The sequence below is a fragment of the Perna viridis genome, chromosome 9 (assembly GCF_037379345.1).
Source record: "Perna viridis isolate PV_CMFRI_1.1 ecotype Kerala chromosome 9, ASM3737934v1, whole genome shotgun sequence".
In the NCBI taxonomy this organism is placed as follows: Eukaryota; Metazoa; Mollusca; class Bivalvia; order Mytilida; family Mytilidae; genus Perna; species Perna viridis.
In genome coordinates, this window is record NC_142453.1 from 14232847 (window position 1) to 14253593 (window position 20747).

Consider the following 20747-nt stretch of genomic DNA (forward strand, 5'->3'; position numbering starts at 1 on the left):
TTCTGGGCTTAGATATTTATTTATAAAAACTGCCAGGTCTCGGAATCAACTCATCATCCCCTAAAAAAAACATGACATAATAATATTTCATCTTCTGGTTTATAAAGTTGAATTATGAACTGCAGGGAATATGTTATTTCTCAATCAATACACAAAACTGTTTCTTTGTTTAACAACTGTGCAATGACACATTGCACTGTCTATTCAAAAACAATTTTCGTCTCGCATGTGTAGGATATAATTGTAGAATTTACATTCCACTATAATAATATCCATCCTAAAATGATAAAAATATCGACGAGAAATGTTCTCACATTGAAGGGCTTAGTCTCCTCACATTGTGTACATTTACAATGTCACTACTTGACACTTCTTACATGTTACTAATTAGGGAAACCAGTATGTGTTAGATGTGTTTGAATAGTGTTTTTATAAATGTTCTTGACCCATAACTACTTTTATGACATATTTGAAACCAAAAGTATATGTATCTGTGTTAAAGTAATTATTGAAGACCATATAATAAACACATTTTAGTGAAGAAGATACAAAACTATCTACATGTAGCTCTGTATGAAAAGTCCAACAGGATGTACATTCCTGTCAGACTGAAATCATGCTCTCAGTGCTTCAATGGCTATCAATTTATTTTGCTTTGAATACTGTTATGAGGATTTTGTCCTATATAAGAGTTTACTCAATTACAAATTTGAAGGGAAAACGACCAGTGAGTGATAAGTTTCAGGTGGGTGTCATTGAGTTCCCAATAACATGTACATGTACATATTAACATAAAGAAACTACTTTCCACCTATAATAACTGTTTATTTCATGTATGCATGTATTTACAAATATTAGTGTACATGTTACATTTTACATGCAGAGGTTTTTTTGAAATACAAAAATGTACATTTAATAAATGTACAAAATATCAGTAAAAAATTGAACAAAAAAATTCATTATTATGTACATAAAAAGAGGATATAATATCCTATTATGAGATATATAATGTCCTGATATGAGACCGATGTGAAACCTGAAAGGCTTATGAAGTAACATAAATAAATACTTGTTATCATTCTTATTACATGTTCTTTCCAATATGGTTTAAATCGTTTTGAATTGTCTATAATACAGTCTCTGAACTATCATGGTCCAAAATGTCTTTGGGCTGAATTATCTGGTATCAGGTATTTTTTGCTAGGCTGATACATTGTAATAATATTTAAAACTTTAGATGCTGTACTGTTGTCTGTTTGGCTATCCCTATCTTGTAAAAAGCTATGATTTGAATGTATTAAATCATCAAAGCTAGCAAATGTTTGCTGTGACTGATTTGGTTCTCAATTGCATTTACAATAATCCTATTCAGTACATTTACATGAAAATGGAGCTGTCATGATGCTATTTTTCAGCTCCTGAATGAGGGTAAAAAGCAGAATTTGATACTTTTTCTAGAAAGTAGTGGATCTAGTTGATAATACAACCATTTAAGCTCCCTTCTCAATTGTGGTTTCAGGGGAAGGTTCCAGAGATTCAGTTGGACCCCCTTTTGTTGGAATACAACTTCTTAAAATTCTTTGGACACTCATTTTAAAATTGTAAACTGTGAATTGTAGCTTTGATTGGCAAAAAGTGTTCCCTGAAGTGTTACAAAACTTTTATGAGATCTTAGAATTACATACTGCACATGTACTATTTTTAACATTTTTATAGAAATGACATATATTGATAAAATATATTTTCAGCTGTCCAATATTGGTATACCTACAGAGCAAGTAACATGGAACAAAGTAACGATGACATCAGATCGCTGGATAGCCATTCGCCATGGTACCAAAGAAGATTCAGCATCCATGGTAACATTTTATTCTGTTAATGCTGTATTCTTTAAATGAATTGTCATGACTGTAATAAATCTCTTCTATCTCAAGGGTCATACATGTATCTTTGCAAATCATATCAGTATTTTTGTAACACACTCATTTTTTGTCAGAAACCTTTGCCATGTTGAATGTTTTATTACAGTCCAAATTCAATGCTGAATTAGAGTATATGAACCTTGATTCATACTTTGGTTAGCCCTAAAGGGTTCAGTTTAGGACTTAGAAACTCAGGCCTTTTATTGAGTGGTGGTACCAAGTACTTTTACCCTCCTAAGCTACTGAAAGGTTCGTTGTGAATTTTAAAATTTCATACATTATAATAGAAGAAAATGATGAAAAGTACCTCTTACAAAACCAAAGGTACCTGCACTGCAAAATGTTAATAAAACTCCTGGAATCTGAGAAAAAAAAACCTCATTAAACTCATTAAAATTTACACTGAAAAGTTGAATAAAAAATATCCTTAGATCAACTGTACATCATTGAACAGATGTTATCGATTAACAAAAATTTGCGAAAGAAAAGGTGCTTTCTCGCATCACATATGATTTTTTATCACTGTGGCCAGTTCACCAATAATTGCAACGTTATATTCACATTTATATTGTAAACAGATATCACCGAAAAAACATTATTTAAACAGCTTTTTACTGATCGCAAAATTATCAAGATATATTGAGAATAAAGCAGGCAAATAAATTAGTATATAAATAGGTGATTTCACAGATGCCGGCATCTTGAAAATGACTCAACTTTTACCAACGTACAGCATACACCACAGTGAATATGTTGATCAAGGAAATTTTTTTCTAAAGCTGAAATTAGTTCCATTTGAAATAATTACAGTGTAGGATAACACTCTGTTGAAATACTTCTGATAGTGTTTGTAAATAAACTTTTTTTTAAAAATTGGGGAAAAGGTGAAATAGAAAAAAAATTGTAAATGTGTGTGAAGTTGTTTAGTTATCGATTACAGTTTTTACTTCAGATACCAGTTATTGATTAAAGGAGACATGACTCAAAAATTTCATTTTTAAACGTATGTATTTATAAAAACTATAGTATGTTTAGATACGAGAATAACAAACGTTTTCTCATCAGGTTAGCATTAAGTAAAGTTAAAACGATTTATTTGTGTTCTAATTAATATGCATAAATGAAAACCGGATGTAACACCCATTTACCATATATGGAAGTGCTACTTCATTGGTTCTCAATCTCCATTCGGATGCATTGAAAATGTATACACGTATCCGAAAAAATTAATAAATCTTCAAAAATAGCTTGTATATATAATACAGAGTGGTCCAATGATCTGTGTATGAGTCTGATAATCATGTTTAGAAAGTAAGAATACTAAAGACTAAAATCTCATTTTCTGTCAGCTTTTCATTTTCATGAGGCATACATTCCTGCGTGGCAAAAACACATCTACTTGACACAGTATTTTTAGGACTTGAACAGGAGGGTGCAAATAAATTAGTGACACTCTGTGTATTGTTCTTTCTTTGCCGCTGGGTTATATCAATTAACAAGCCCACTCTCAGTTGTAAAAATCGTGTAAAAAGTGCAGAAGCCCAACGCATTTCAACCATTTGATCTGTGAATTGAGAACCAATGACGTAGTACGGTCACATGACCACATGGCTAATTAAAATTCATATGGCTTGTGTCATCATCAATTTTGAATCAATTTATCTTCAATTAAATGACATAAGTGACTACAAGGGGTGATTTTATGATATATATTAAGTGTAATAAATTAAATAAACCAAAAATTGGAAAAATAATTTTTTGTGTCATGTCTCATTTAACACTCCTTTTATAGTCCTGTGTTCTCCCCAGGCCATTTATAATAACGCTTTACTTTGCAGCTCTACGATTTTTCAGCACTGGGCTATCAGTAATTAATTTTAGTTGGAATGCACAATGAACAGTATGCTATAATTTTTGAAGAAGGCCAAAAGAGTTGTGCTGTGCCAGTAAACACTGTGTTACTTAAAAATTATAGGGAGAACACTATACATATTAGGAAAAACAATTCTGAAGTAAATTTTATGGGAAATGCAAATGTATCATTTCTTTTAATTTTGTTCATACTATAATTTTCACAAAAATCAAAAACCCCCAGTGCTAACAGCACTTTGATATACAGGTGGTAATCAGTAAATGATTTGAATTTTCTTACTGATTTTCTTCTAAGTTTAATGAACGCTTAGCAGCAATGATAACTTGAATGGAATTGATTTTCTTAAAAAAAGGTCAAAGAAGATTAGGGGACTAAACTTTTCAACAGTGCAAATGTAGATGTGTGGGTATAATGTGGCATACAAAGGTTCTATAATTTGATTACCCTTTGATGTAAGATGGAAAAACAAAATAGGAGTTGCACAATGGCATCATATGATTAAGAGGGTTTGCGAAAGAGTAATCAAGAGAAACAAGATTATAGCGGTAATCAAAAGAATGTAATCCAGGGACAAAAGCCAGACATGGAAAACAGACATACACAACAAAGAACATAAAGTAACTAAAATCTTACATACAAAGTAACAAAAGCAAATGAGCAACTGGGACTCCACTAAAAACTAGGAGCATGGACCAGGTGCACCAGTAGGGTAAGTGTCCTCTGCTTTTCTAGAAACACCTGCCGAGTTGCCCATAAAAAGTCAAGTCCGGGTAGACAAACAAGGAAAGGATAACCATGACCCATTGAATAAATCCATTTTCATGGTGCAGATGGATACACCATAACGATCCACAAGTTCACGATGACGACCATAAAACTTCTGTAGTAATGACTTAAATCTTGTAGCAACATAACCCTGTTCCAGAAGCCTATTTGTTAGAGTTTTAGCGCAATACAAAAAGTCGTAGTTTCGGCAAGCTCTGGCATAACGTATGAGTTGTGATATGAACACTCCATATGCAGATGCTGAAGGGATGCTGCCACAGATGAAAGGAAAGTTGACAATTTTGAATGAAAAGTCATCACGTTTGTCTTAAAGTTTGGTCATTAGTTTTCCTTTACCATCAATTTCTAAGTGTAGGTCAAGATATGAGGCTGACTTCACAGTGTCTGTAGTATCTGTATAACTGTATGTTTATCAATCCTAATAAAACAAAGTGTATGATTATTGGAACAAGACAAAAACTGTCAAATGTTGATATACCCTCCTTAATAGTTAATGATAAAGCTTTAAAATTTTCATCATATGAAAAACTACTTGGTGTAAAAATTGATGATACTCTAAGCTGGAAATGTCATGTTGATCATATATGCTCTAATATTTCATCAAGATTGTGTCTCCTAGCAAAGATTAAGAAATATCTGAACATGGAAATGAGAAAAACTTTCTATAATGGGTACATTCTTCCACTTATTGACTACTATTGTATTGTATGGAGTGGCTGTGGCTCTGAAGGATTAGACAAAATTCTTAAACTCCAGAAATGGGCTATCCACCTCATTCTAGATGCTGAACCCTTTTCTCCATCAGAACCCTAGTTCAAAAAATTAGGAATCATGAAAGTAGAAACAAGTATTAAATATCACAAATACCTATTACTCTATAAATCTTTCCATGGGGAAGCACCAAGTTCCATATCAGAAAAGTTTAAGTATGTTTCAAGAAACAAACCTTATTCACTAAGAAATGCTGAACAAGGAAATTTGATAATCCCAAAAATTAAAACTGAACTTTTCAGGCATTCATTCATATATTCTTGGTCTGTCTTATAGAATAAGTTACCCAAACATTTATGTAATCAAGCCAGTGGCAACTCATTCAAAATCAATCTAAAGAAGTACCTTAACACTGTTGAATAGAGTATCTTAAAAGAGAGAATTGTTGCTGCTTACACTGTTTTTTAATGTTCTATATTGTATTATCTTGAAGTGATTTGGTATTGTCAAGTCAGCTTTTGTTTTTGTGTTGTGTTGTTTATTTTTAATTTCTAGTAGATATAGTTTTTGTGTGTGAGGACCTCAGGGAAGATTAGCTTGTAAACTAACTGTGTAACCTGCTTGAAATAAAGATTATAATTATTATTATTATTATTATTATTATTATTATCCTTTATCTCAAGTTCATTGGGGTAGATGCAATGTATCAAATCCCCGAAATTAGGATTGTTTAAAGATGATACATCATCTATATAGCGGAAACTGGAAAGTACATCCAAATTCCATTATGTGGTTTTAGTAAAGTTGCAGATTAGACATTTGTTTCTCCTAAATGGTTGACCGATGAGTAAGTCCTTATTTTGCATCAGGACACTCCAAATGTCATCCAAATTGAAAAACAAAAGATGGTTAACAATTGCATCATGAGATAATGTAATTTGAAAGTCCATTTAATTCTATTCAGCTGTTTAGAAGAGTTACGAATTAGAAGCTGTCCCCCTTTAGTTGACTGATGTCATTTAAGTCCATAATTTGAATCAGTAAATCCCAAAAGTCATACGCATTCAGATGGGAAAAAAAATAAGTGGTGCACAGTGGCATTAACAACTATACAAACACTTTCCTGATTAATAGGAGACTGGTAATAATACACTATATCTATAATTGCTAATGTGAAAGCCATATCTATTACCTAACAATGCAAACTTAGTTTCACGAATCTTAAGTTGTGTATATCCACAAATCCTTCAATAGTTAAATATAAGATTAGGTAAATTAAATGAACAAATGCTCATAGGACCTATAACACAACCATTCAATCAGGTTGAACTACAAAAAAATAGAAATGATAATGGGGAGTAAGCTTTTATGGAAAGCTGTATGTATTCATGCAGAGTCATTACAGTGGCACAATTATACATTGTAACAGAAAAAAATGAATTTTCTAGTTCTAGTGTATTTGTTGTAGTAGACCCATTTCCTGTATATAATTACCAGATAGGAAGAGTTTATTACCAACATCCTATTGACATTTCCTTTTATAATAAATTATGTCATACAATGTATATGTACATGTATGTACATGTATAATGTACTAGTAATTTTCCTTGACATCAATTATTGTTCCATGACATACATAAGTTCACCCGCTGTAATAGATCCTACTGCATTACAATCATTGATACTGTTAACGCTTTTCAACTAAGTTTAAAGTTCAATAAGTGGATAGCCTATTTCTAACCTAAAATTTGTTAACCCCACTCTGATGGAGAAGGGATTTATAGTGATTAAATCTTGTGCTTCCATTTTGTCTGTTGATTTTTACTTGCCTAATTTTCCTTTCCACAATTCGTCACAGGTGCGTGATACATTTACATAGGCTTTGTACTGGTACATGCCATATTTTGTGATGCATTTTCAGACACATTTACATCCACAAGTTCCCTCTTGAATACTTACATATAAAAAATAAGTGTTATCATTAGAATAGATAAACAAAGATTATTGTTAATCCGATTTTTATAATTCAGATATCAATCTGTCTCTTTTGAAATTTTGATCCTTCAGGATCAAAATACATTATGTGGCCAGTTCATCACTGGAAGTTCCCTACTATTTCTGAACACTACACAAAAATATAGTCCAAATGTAACTCCTTTTTAGCTCACCATAACAAAAGGCTATATGAGCTATTGCCATCACTCTGTGTCCATCATCGTCATCCGTAAATTTTTTCAAACATCTTCTCCTCTGAAACTACTCAATAGATTTTAACAAAACTTTGCATGAATGTTCCTTAGGGTATTTTTAACAATCTTTGTTAGTGGATTTTTTATCTGGCAAAAAACATGGCCACTGTTACTAAAATAGACCATAGGGGTCACATTATAGAATTACGCAAATAAGTCAAAAACAGTTTGGTTTAGCTATAATATAGGGGTAAAATTGTTCAGCATGATGGGATGGACCAGTGCCAAAATTTTCTGAAAAATCTTTTGACGAATGAATGAATTATGGATCCTGAAATAGATTTTTTTCACGAATTTTACTTCTCCAACTTTGAAAATCTTCTCCTCTAAATCTACTTGAATGATTGAAAACATTTCCAACATTGAAAATCTCCTCTGAAAGTATTGGATGGATTAAAACAAAACTTTGCATGAATATTATGAAGAATAAGTTTAGCAATCTCTGTGTGTAGATTTTTGATCTTGTGAAAAACGCAGCCACCATATCTAAAAATAGATCGTAGGGATCAAATTGAAGAATTATGCAAACTACTCAAAAAAAGTTGGGTTTAGCTTAAATTTGGCAGGGATTAAAATTGTTCAGCATGATGAGATAACCTACATGTATGTGAATGCCGAAATATTCAGAAAGATCTGTTGACAAAGGAATGAGTTATGGGTCCTGAAATGGATTTTTTTTTTTAATCTCCTCTTAGACGACTTAGGATTGACTGTAACCAAACATTGCATGAATGTTAAGATATCCTTAACAATTTTCTTATCTGGCGAAAACATGCCCACCACTAAAAAAATTGATAACTTTGAGAAATAACTTAACAACCAAAGGGTTGAGCATAATTTTCTAGGGGGGAAAATTGATCAGCATGGTGAGACTGACCTATGCTGAAATTCCATATGAAGATCTGTTGCTCAATGTTGGAGTTATTGCCCTTGAAGAGAAAAAATGACAATTAGAGATTTATTTTATAATATGAAAACCGGATAGATAACTAAGATTACTAGGGAATTTAGTTCTTGCAGAAATGTGTCAAGAAGTTTTATGTGTTCAGCATGTTCCATTTAACACACTAATCAGTAAAAATCTTCATTCTATCACTAATATTTCCCAATTAATAAACAGGAAGTGAAAGCAGTGATTTTAACCAAGTAAAATTGGTGAGAAAAATTGAAATTGGTAAAAAGTATCTAAATTTTAAAAATCATATTCATTGAGGAAATTATTTTCTTAGCTTTTTGTTTGTGCTACAATTTTCACAAGAATCAAAAACCTCCAGTACTAACAGCACTTTGATCTACATATACCGTACAGCAGTAATTAGCATTGGCCATAATTAGAAACGCCAGAAGTTTTTGTATACATTGTTGCTTCATGTCACAAAATTTAACATCTGCCAAAGTAACCTGCCATAAGGTATTTGATACAATGGATGTGTAGAATGTTGGTGTTATCCTAGAAACACCACTGGTACCTGTAGATTCAGTACTGACCAAATTCCAATCAAATATTCAGGTTAGTTCATTTTGATATATATCAATTATATCCTATTGTTTGAAATACATCTTAACTTTTTATTTGATCCTGAATCTCATTTTCTTGCTTTGCACAGTAGTTATGAAGTTTGTAAATAACAAAGAAATAAACACTTCTGCATTTAAAGTGTGCTCTTATTTTTATTTTAACCCTTGTCGTGCTGTGCCCAGATTTATCTGGGATTGGCGCTGTTTCCACTTTATTGGATCTGGCAGTGTTTATCTTAGTTTATGAGGGCTCAATTTGTTTCCATCTGCAAGCACATGACTGTGATTTAAAATGAGGCAATCTGATATAGAGATTGTTAAAAAATAATGACTGGAGAGCTGAAAAAAGAGGTCATGAGTTTCTGCTGCCCCAACTTATATATAACAATCAGCATCAGTACCATTGTGCAACTAATTAGCATATAATTTGCATGTTTGCAAAATATGGAAATCTAGATATTTTTTCGGAACGATTCAGCAAGCAAGGATAATAACAGAAGTCGAAAGAAGCAAAAATTGGGTTCTTAGTACTATATTTTGTGTATTCCTTCTAGTAGTGCAACATGATGATATAAGCATGCTAAGATGGATTTAAAGCATATTTTTGTTTTTGTCAGTCTGTCAGTCCTTGTGTCGTTCCGTCGCGCCGTCCATCTGTCCGGATTACACATGATCATGGCTTGTCCAGCTATCTCCTTGTACAGTTTCTGAACTATATCTAAAATAATTTACAGAATACTTCTACATTTAATGAAGGTATGCAGGGTCAAAGGATTTTGATTTTCATGAAATATTACGGAAATTGATGAAAGTTAGACTTGCTTATTTTTGTCAAAAATAGGGCTATATAGCTTGTATGGCTATCTCTTTCTGTAGTTTTTGAACTACATATAAAATATTTTTTGCAGGATGTTTCTACACATAGTGATACTGTGTAAGGTCATAGGATCTTGGTTTTTCATGAAATATTACGTAAATTGGTGAAAGTTAGACTTAGTCATTTTCATCAGAAATAAGGCTATATGGCTTGTATGGCTATCTCTTCATCTAAAATATTTTTTGCAAGGATGTTTCTACTCATAATAATGGTGTGCAAGGTCATAGGATCTTGATTTTCATGAAATATTATGGAACTGGGTGATAGTTAGACTTTGTTATTTTTGTCAGAAATATATATCCCAAGCAGCAGAGTTAGGGATTTGTTATGAAGGGTATTAACATTTTTCATGTGTCCATTAATACGTCCATCAGTCCTCTTTTTCTCATTGCAACTAGTCTGACACTACCTAACAGAATTTCATGACACTATGTGGTCAGGATACAATATCTAGATATGCATATATTTATGTATTTCTGATCCCCAAATTGATCCCCAGACCATCAGTAACACAAGTCTTGGAAGGATTTCTGAATCTGCAAACATGTCTTCATACAAAAATAAACATGTTCCTAATTTGGCAAATTTAGCAAGCGTGGGACATCATTAGTATTTTACAAACACATTTGATTTACTGAAAAAAAAATTACTACTAACAAATGAGGCGGGGGCTCCTGTGATAAACTGGGCTTCTAGTTTTTGCATATATCTCCAAAACTGTTAGGTTTAACTAAATTCTGACATAGAGTAAAATGTTCAGCATGATGAGATCTAACTGTTGTGAAATAAGAATTTTCATGAAAATGTTGGAGTTATTGCCCTTCTTCAATATATTTTTGCTATTTTTAATGTCATTACTTTAAAGCTGCTTTAGCTGTCATTTCCATAAATTTTTGTTTCTGTTGAAATATGCCTTAACTGTGATTTTTTTCTACTAAATTGTACTTTTCTTGTATCATTTCATTTGATATCCACAAATTAAATGCATTAAATACATGAAATAGGTGTTGATACATATTTTGTCTTGCATGACAAAAAGTCAACCTAGATAAAATTTGTATAGACCTTAATCCATTCATTTGCTGTAAGGGTCAGTTCTTTAAAAAAAAATCTGATTGCAAAGTGAAAGCGGTTAATCAACGGCAAGGAAGACCCATTTCTTTGACAGACTCAAACCATCAAAGAAAAATGTACAAAGTAATGTAAGGATCCTTTTGTAATTTACGTATAGTTATATAATGCGGCACAAATGTGTAATTGTCATTATTTATTGAAAACTAATTAAGAAATATATTGAATGAAATGAAAACAAGACTTGTGCTTACCTGTTTATCTTTTATTGCTACTTTAAACCGAGGTGAAAATATTTTTAACCCAGGTGAATGTCTTGTCGCCAATCTTTGGAAGTAATGGCAAAAAATAATTAGATAAGGGCTATCAAACTTCTTTGATTAAAAAAATGTTTTCACAATAATCTGTAGATATTATCGACATTTATTGCTTCAATTGCATTACTACAAACGTATTTCACTGAATCAGCAAAATTCGGTAGAATCAAAACTGAAGAAATTTGGCAGCTAAAGCAGCTTTAAAAATTTTCTCATCAGAAACTACTGGACAGAATATAATTGAAAATTGATATTATTGTTCATTAGTTATGATTGTTAGGAATGTTTATGGAATGTTGCTTATCAATATGAACAATTCAGGCTCTTTAGAGCCTCTAGTTTTCCTTTTTGTGCTATTTTGAAAATTATCAGTGGATTCATTATGAAACTCCCTGCCTTTACATACAATGTAACGAGAACAGGTATGGTGTATATGTCAGAGACAACAAGCCCACCAGAATGAAAATGTCAGCCCAAAGACAACCATTGGTCTTCAATGATCAACAAGGAAATCATCATACCATGGAGCAGGTTGCAGCTGGCCCCAAAACATTAAACACAAGTACAGCAAATGAGTTGCCCCTATATACTCAACTAACATAAAAAATGAAACAAGACATACAAAGGCCAGAATTGGTTGTGGTTTACTATTTACCCACTTGATACAATTAGTTACCCCAACAAATAAATTTTCTGGGAAGCTGTCAATCAGATGTGAATATTTGAGCAAATCAAAATATAGTGTGGTTACAGGTAATTCAATGCTAGCTAATGCACCCAGCTAAATGAGTAGGTAGCCCTGTTATATCATATTCACTGAGTTAATTACCTTATAATAAAAAAAAGGATTTATACCACAAAAAGAAGGTTTTTGCTCCTGATATTTGGGGAATCATTGGCTTTAAGGGTAAGTACATAAGCATTACTTCAACTGTATAAATTGCTAATTTCCCTTTTTTAAAATATCTTGACCTTTTTTTCTGTTCAGAATCATATTAAATCATACTCCTAATTCAGAGCTGTATCATGATTGAAAGGTCTCAACTATTCAAAATTTTGACCTCCTCAAAGCATTTTATTCAATGTTTTTTTAGGGAAAGTATCTGAGTAAATGTTTCAGCATGGTCATTTAGATATTATTTATGATTTAATGACAGATTATATATGTATAAAAATACAGGAATTTAAGAGATTTCTTAAGTTTTGGATTGGATTCAAATTTAAGATTTTATTTGTACAACGTGGACTTTAATAGAGGATTAACATCCAAAACAAATAACAAAGTGAGATGAGAAACCTATTGTGATTCAAATATTGCAATTACATTATCCTACATTTGCCTTCGTTAAAAAGGGTATCATATAGCATAGTAATTGAGGTGTGTCGCAAGACAAGCCGTATCATTCTCAGTTAAAATAGGTCAAAATCATGTACCACGACCATGACCTGAGAACCGTATAAAACCAGAGCTCCACATGCTTTCTTCATTAAATTTAATTGAGACGCAAAGCAAGCTGCCACACGAACAGAGTTCGCATTTATTTTGAATTTAATTTTTGTGGGTTTTGATTTTCTTTTCAAAGGTATTTTCTTGTTTATTCTATTGGCAGTTTTTATACAGTTTTGAAAAAGATTAAAATGTATTTCTAGACATGGTCTAGAGCAGTCTAGAGTTTGTATATTTTGTGTTGACTTTCATAGTAGTGTTTCAATAGTCTGGACGTAGTCTAGATTTTATCAGTAATTTTAATGCTAGACATGGTCTAGTTACGATCTTTTTCGGTTGTTCTGTTAATAGATTCCAGACATAGTCTGGTTTGTCCTAGTTTTTTATATTAGAAAGTGAAATTATGTCTAAGGATAATATTAATATTACTGACATTCATTCTTGCCAATCTGATATTGGGGATGAATTTAATATGGAGGAGAATGAAGGTGTCCTGAACACTAGAGGTTCAGTTGACAAAACTGCCTTGTCTAATGCAAATACTAAAAAAGGTAGAATAATAAAAGGGGTTACCTTTAAGCATAAAATTACTACACAGAGTACTAGCTCTGCAAAGAAAGCTAAAAAGTCTGCTACTGCAGGTAAAAAAGTTTCTTCAAGTTCAAATTTAGAAGAACTAAGAGAAGACCTAGGTATTAATTACCTTGTTAAGAATATTAAAGTTTTGTCAGGTCTACTAAAGGCTTCAGAGACCGTTGATAGGCCAGTGCCTTTATCTGTTCCTTCGTGTGTTCAAGTTTTCACCCCAGTTATTCAAACCTCGTCTATAGGTAATTCTAGTTCGTCTAACAGAACCAGTACTGTGACTTCTGCAAGTAATAGTAGGCCTAATCCTGTAATTTCTTTTCCTCATTCAGTTGAGCCCACCCCCTTGAAAATGAGCCTTTTTTGGAGGTCCCAGATTATGACTACAATGAATTTGATTCTAATTTTTTAGAAGATTGTGATCAGTTTCAACAAGAGGAAGTAGAAACTAGTCCTATGGGAGTAGACCCTAGGAATGTTTTTGATCAAGATTTTGACCAGTCCCCTTCTTTAGTTGTTTCTACTGCTAATGATCTTGGTGACCCTTCAGTTTCTGTGCCATGTGACTTAGATCCTTCTAATCTTAATGAAGGTCTATATGATGATGAGTGGAATATTCCACAATTGGACAATGAAGAGAAGACTGGTCCAAAAATTGGTAGTGGCCTAGCAAGGGCTATCAATGCTGCCCTAACTTTGAAGTCCAATAAAGATAGTTTAACAGAACTTACTAATAAATATGCTAGACCAGAAAATGCAACCTATCTCTGTGCCCCAAAACTTAATAAAGAAATTTGGAATCCTTTGGGACAACCTGGTCGAAGTAAAGACCTTAACTTGCAAGAAATTCAGAAATATTTAGCTTTTTGGCTGATACCTATAGTATACATGGCAGATAAATTTGCAAAAAAGGAACCAATTGACCTTACTTCAGGGAGAAAAGATTTGACAGATGCTTTCAGTCTATTAGGCCATGCTTTTTTTGCTAATATGAGGAGATCTCAGATGAGATCAAACTTAAATGATTGCTATAGTAGGATTTGTTCAAGTGATGTACCTATAACAGACAACTTGTTTAGGGATGATTGTCGTAGTAAGTTAAAAGAAATGGAGGATATTAATAAATATCCTATTGTTAAACCTTCTGCTGCTAGTGTCCTTAGAAACATGTAAATCCCTGCTAATAGGTATGGGCCACATTATGGTCAAGGGGTTTTAAACTACAGACGCAACAGGTTTTTAGGTCTCAGAGGGGTTACCGCCATCGCTTTCAAAATCGTCAGTTAAGACCACTGATGGGATTTCTGGTGCCTACCAATACCCAAAGAAGAACATTTGTCCGTCGACCTTATTAAATCAGAAGTCAAGAATACCTGTTAAGGTGAGGACTCTTAATTGTGACTATTGGTTATTTTTTACCTTTGATAAGTGGATTCTAGAGACCGTTAAAGGTTATAAAATTGAATTTTCAACTAAAAACTCCAAAAGAAATTCCCTTTCCACAAGATAAGGCTAAACTTATTGATGAAGAAGTTTGTAATTTAATTATGAAAGGTGCTATCGAAAAGGTTTCAGATGTTCGTAACTCCTTCATTTCTAATATTTTTGCTGTCCTTAAAAAGGACGGCTCTTTTAGACCAGTCATTAATCTGAAATCTTTAAATGAGTTTGTAGTGCATCACCACTTTAAACAGGAAAATCGTCGTTACACCTTGGATTTGGTTCAGAAAAATGATTTTATGTGCAAGTTAGATTTGAAGGATGCTTATTTCCATCTGAAAATTGACCCAGACTTCAGGAAGTATCTTTGTTTTTCCTGGAAAGGGAAATTTTTTCAGATCTGTGTACTTCCTTTTGGCTCAGCATCAGCAACTAGAATTTTTACAAAAATTCTGAAGCCAATATATGCTACTTTTAGGCAAAATGGAGTATTATATTGATGACTATTTGATTATGAACTAAATTAAGATCAAGTGCAAGCATGAAACAGAGTTGATAGCCAATGAAATGGATTCTTTAGGCTTTAATTTCAATGAGAAAAAATCTATTCTTGTTCCTACTCAATTTTTGGAGTTATTATAGACACTGTTTTATTTAAAGTGTTTCTTCCTCTTTAAAAGATTGAAAAGATCCTCTCTTTGTGCAGAAAAATTCTTAATTCTAAACAGGTCTTTATTAGAGAATTTTGCTCGTTAATAGGACTTTTTGTGCATGCTTTTAATGCAGTCTTGTTAGCCCCTTTACATTATGGGGCCTTGGAACAGGATAAGGTGCATAATTTATCCTTGAATAACAACAATTTTGATGCCTATATGACTCCTTTCAGCAAGTCTCATAAAGAGATTGTTTGGTGGTTAAGAAATGTTCAAAATTTGAATGGCAAATTCATTCGGATGCCTCCTTTTGATTTATGGTTAGAAACGGATGCTTCCAATTTAGGTTGGGGAGTCCACTTTGATGGCAAGGTTGCTGGAGGGAGATGGTCTACTCTAGAATCTACTTATCACATTAATTATTTAGAATTACAAGCAATTTTTCTTGCCTTACAAACTTTCTTTAGTTTAAATACAAGCTCTATACATGTAGGCATTAGATCTGATAATACTGCTACGGTTGCTTACATCAACAATATGGGCAGAATGTGTTCCATTGATATGGATTGTTTGGCGTCCAATATATGGAACTGGTGCTTCTTTAGAAATATTTTCATTTCTGCTCAATACTTACCTAGAGATAATAATGAAATAGCTGACTTGTTGTCAAGAAACTTTTCAGACTCATGTGAGTGGTCCTTAAAATTAGGAATCTTTGCTCGTATTTGTGTACACTTTTTTGAACCAGATATTGACATGTTTGCATCTAGGATAAATTTTAAAATGAAACCTTATGTTTCATGGCTTTATGATCCCGAAGCAGAGTTTATAGATGCTTTCTCATTTTCTTGGAGGGATAAAAAGCCTTTTTTATTTCCTCCTTTTTGCTTGATTTCTAGGGTGATTAGCAAGGTGTTGACAGATAATGTTGAAGAAGCAATTCTTGTAGTTCCATACTGGCCTACTCAGACATGGTTTTCTTTGTTAATTTCAGCTTTGATTTCTTTTCCTGCCAGGCTCCCAAGGCACAAAGATCTCCTTACGCAGCCACACTCAGGAGAGTGTTTCTTTGGGAAGTTAGACTTAATCGCTTGTGTTGTATCAGGGAATTCCTTAAGGATAAAGGAATTCATGACTTTGATTCAAAAATTATCTGCAATTCATGGATGTCTTCTACAACAAAACAGTACCAGTTGTGTTGGGAAAATTGGGTTTTTTGGTGTTCTAAATGGAGGATTAATCCATTCCACCCGTCTGAAATTGTTGTAATAAACTTTTTATCTTTTTTGATGCATCAAAATGTATCATATTCTGTGTTAAATGTACACAAGTCTATGTTATTTCAGACTCTTATTTATTTTGGTGTTCAATGGGTTTATAAATCTGTACTTGTTTCAAGGTTATTGAAAGGTTATTTTAATACTAGGGCTGTTAATGTTAAACCTCTTGTTACTTGGGATGTGTCAGATGTTTTAGATTTTTTATCTACCCTTTATCCATTAGCAGATCTATCCCTGAAATTATTAACTTTAAAACTTATTGCTTTAGTTGCTTTTACTACAGCTTCAAGAGCTCAGACTTTATCAGCTCTTGATATTTCCTTATTAACTAAGGTTGATGATAGATATGTTTTTCAGATTGGACAGCTTTTAAAAACTTCTAAACCAGATGTTCCAATACCAGATTGTGTTCTTTATAGATTTAAAAGAAAAGAATTATGTGTAATTCATACTCTTGATGAGTATTTGTCTCGTACTTCATTGAAAAGGAAAACTTCGAAATTGTTCATTTCCTTCAAAACTTTTAAAGCTGTTACTACTTGTACTTTAGCTAGATGGTTATGTACGGTTTTATCTTTGGCTGGGATAAATAATCCTTCATTCACAGCACGTTCTTTTCGAGGTGCTTCAACATCTAAGGCTTTAAGTTTGGTGTTTCCATTTCTGATATTATGAAGACTGCTAACTGGTCATCAGCTAAGACGTTTCAACGTTTTTATTATAAAGATATTGTTACTAATAAAAAGTGGGACTTGTTATTTGAGATTAAAGGTTGTATTGTTACATAAATTTTTTATTTTGTTATGCCTTAGTTTGTCCCAACACTTTGAACATGCTATATGATACCCTTTTTAACGAAGGCGAATGTAGGATAATGTTCCCTCATTCAATTATCTCGTAGAGATGTGAAGGATGAGGGGCATTATCATAATGAGCCTGAGGCTCAAAAGGGTATCATATACCCTTCCCTTTATTTGTTACATTTGCGTAGCAATGTGATTGCTAATGTTGGTTTTAGTAGTTTTCTCATGGTTTTTTCCCTCCCATAATCATTAAGACTGGTTGGTACAAACTGTCTTTAAATAATGAAGAAAGCATGTGGAGCGCATTTTATACTGTTCTAAGGTCGTGGTCATGGTACATGATTTTGACCTCTTTTAACTGAGAATGATACGGCTTGTCTTGCGACACACCTCAATTACTATGCTATATGATACCCTTTTGAGCCTCAGGCTCATTATGATAATGCCCTTCATCATTCACATCTCTACGAGATGCTTGGACGGGGGAACAAAAATCTATATACATGTACATGTAACTATAATTATTATTTGAAAGGTTGTTTTGCCTCATTATTCATACCTTACAAGCATGCTTATCTTGTATGGTTACTAGTAACATTTGTTCAATGCTTGCTCGAAAAACATTTTTATGCAACACAAATTTAAAAAGAAAAATTTTGATCATATAATTGTATATCACTCTGTCTTTGTCTTCGTTGCCTTCCGTTTACTTTCACTTATTTGGTTGGACATCAGCAAAGTAATTACATGTGTAGGCTGATATGACTCATAATGAATTAAATAACAAATTTTTTTATCATCAGAGTTACTTTTTTTGAAGCAGGTGACAGTATTAAGTCCAAAAGAGGGCAGCATATCTTATGTAGGACAGACCACAGCTGATTCCATTCAGATCAACCCAACTGAACCTGTCATAGCATTAAAAGGTATCAGTATAAAAAAATATGATTGTACAATAATTATTTCTGGCACCATTGAGAAAGAAAAACAAAATAAGTCCAATAGCTTTGTTTTAGAATAATCGAAAAAAGATTCCTGGAATATGAGACAATTAAAATAGACAATGACGAGAAAGTTAACTTTAAAAAACTTTTTAACTGATAATGCACCCATGTAGTTTTTTGTTGAAGTTCCATGTAAGCCATATTCAACACTTTGTGTACATTGTCATACAAGTTTTAGAAAAGCTTCTCTAAAACCACATAGCAGATTAATTTCAATTTGAACAATTTGGCAACATACATGGTTGCCATTGTCTTATAGAACACAAGGGTTAAAATTACTTTTTATACCTGCCACACGTAGTGATAAGATATTATTTGAGTGATATCCTTTGAAAAGTTGCATGTCTGTCCGTTTCTCCATTTGCCCATCCCCTCACAGTTTCTAAAAGATAAATTGAGAACAGATCAATAATTTTTTTTTAAAACAAACTGCACATTTTTCAAGTACTATGAAATAAAGGAAAAGTTGAATTTTCAGCAAAATCCAAGTCTTCAAGTCATACCATATTGAACATTTTGCCATTTTTCACCATTCTATTAATGTTAGTGTTGTTTCCCTTAATAGCTAAAAATGATGTTTTTTTTTCAGTTTTTACTGAAACATATTTTAACATCTTAAACAATATCCTATAGGTAACCACAACAAAAAATACTGTCAGATAATACTATGGCACTGTTGTTGTCCATTACACTAAGACACTTAGTTTGTGCAGTGACTTAAATATTAATTGATGGATCTTGATAAAATTTTACACTGGTTCCATACATAAAACACAAAATAGGAAATTGATATTGATTTTTGGGGTAATTGGAATTTGGGGCCAAGCTAGCATTTGACTAGATTTAACTATGCAACTCAAGTACAAGTGTGTAGATCTCTATGATACTATACCACAATGTTCTATGCCATAAAGGTCAGGCTTGCCTTTCTATTTTTTTAAGGTGAGCTTTTCATGGCCTCTTTAGAGCCTCTCCTCAGTATTTTTTATAAATTAAATGAAATAGTGACAATTGATATCAGGTCAATATAATGTCATTTCTAGTTGAATTGCATTAAAAAGAATGATAGACATGTTTTTAAATACCAGTCCATATAAAATTCAGGCACTGCATATGGTAAGGTGATTCATGGTGTAGAAAAACCCACCGAACAAACAATGTTTTTCGGTCCTCAGATGCTATAATTTTAGGTAACATTGGACTTTTCTGTATTAAGATCCACACTTTTGAGAAAATAAAACATTCATCTTACACTAAAATAAACCAAATCAAAGCAAATCAAGAACAATTACTCTTACAAAGTGCTAATTTCATGTACAATCTAACAAATTTTATCTCAAAAGCACAACACCCAAATGAAAAACCAAGGTTGGTTATGTGGCCTGAAACTGATTCTGAATAGGAAATAAAAGTAAAGTTGGTGGGTTATTGAAATGCATGAATCACCTCCTGTCTGATTTTTATAAAGACTGCTATTTAAACAATTTGTGTCATATCATATGAATTGATCAGCATGGTGCTGTTGTATTTCTCCATAGACATTCGATTTTCTTATGATTGCTTGAATACTGATAGTGAAATTGTGGCCATGTAATGGTATCACACTGTAATAAATTATTGTCTGCATACATTTTTTGTCCTGACAATCAGATACATTTAGATCTTTATGAAATTGTGCCACTAGGTACCAGACTGTCTTCAAATGTTAAGGAATAATGTGCCTGAAACAAGCATTTTTATCTGATCTGGCCATGTAAGATTTTCCCATCACATGGCATCCATCATTGCCTGTGGTCTCTCATCATTAACTTTAAAAATTTTCTCCACTGAAACCACTTAGTGAATTATTACCAAATTTGGTCACCAGCATCCTTAGTGTGTCTACTCTGAAAATTGTGTTGAATATATAGTTAAAGCATAATACAATGGCTGCCATTGCTATTTTTAGATCACAGGGGTCAAGTCACCAATTTGTGCATATGTCTCAAAAATTATAAACTAGATACTAGAAAATAAATGTTACCATACTTACCCTTTTCAGCTTGTAGAACTTTACTAAAGTCTCCAATGGGTCAAAGTTGTAGAATGAATCCTTGTTAGAGTTATTACCCTTGATAGACAAAAAATAATATTTTTTGCAGTTTTAAGCCAATATTTTGCAAATCTAATAAGTAGAACAAAACTTTAAATCACTGAAATCACTAGAATGAC

General features: G+C 32.6%; 3 protein-coding genes across 6 annotated transcripts in view; all 3 read left to right on the plus strand.

The window, feature by feature from the left end:
• The window catches only part of LOC148606881 (putative clathrin heavy chain 1), a 46970-nt gene that overhangs the window by 7289 nt on the left and 18934 nt on the right, over nucleotides 1-20747 (plus strand). For 2 of the 4 annotated variants that reach the window (XM_088545041.1, XM_088545043.1), the window contains exons 2-3: nucleotides 1749-1859; nucleotides 18353-18458. In XM_088545041.1, the coding sequence (XP_088401167.1) occupies nucleotides 1749-1859; nucleotides 18353-18458 (217 nt within the window). The remainder of the gene's footprint in view (nucleotides 1-1748; nucleotides 1860-18352; nucleotides 18459-20747) is intronic. The other 2 variants (XM_088545042.1, XM_088545044.1) reach the window with 1 other exon arrangement.
• On the plus strand, nucleotides 12841-14561 carry LOC148606883 (uncharacterized). Its single transcript, XM_088545048.1, has one exon. The coding sequence runs from the start codon at nucleotides 13813-13815 to the stop codon at nucleotides 14527-14529; it is 717 nt and encodes a 238-aa protein (XP_088401174.1). The 5' UTR covers nucleotides 12841-13812; the 3' UTR covers nucleotides 14530-14561.
• On the plus strand, nucleotides 16421-17577 carry LOC148606884 (uncharacterized). Its single transcript, XM_088545045.1, has one exon. The coding sequence runs from the start codon at nucleotides 16421-16423 to the stop codon at nucleotides 17402-17404; it is 984 nt and encodes a 327-aa protein (XP_088401171.1). The 3' UTR covers nucleotides 17405-17577.

Bases quoted from the DNA above. Each gene is read 5' to 3' on its own strand.
- LOC148606883 (XM_088545048.1), top strand. From the start codon at position 13,813: ATGGGAGTAGACCCTAGGAATGTTTTTGATCAAGATTTTGACCAGTCC.
- LOC148606884 (XM_088545045.1), top strand. From the start codon at position 16,421: ATGGTTTTCTTTGTTAATTTCAGCTTTGATTTCTTTTCCTGCCAGGCT.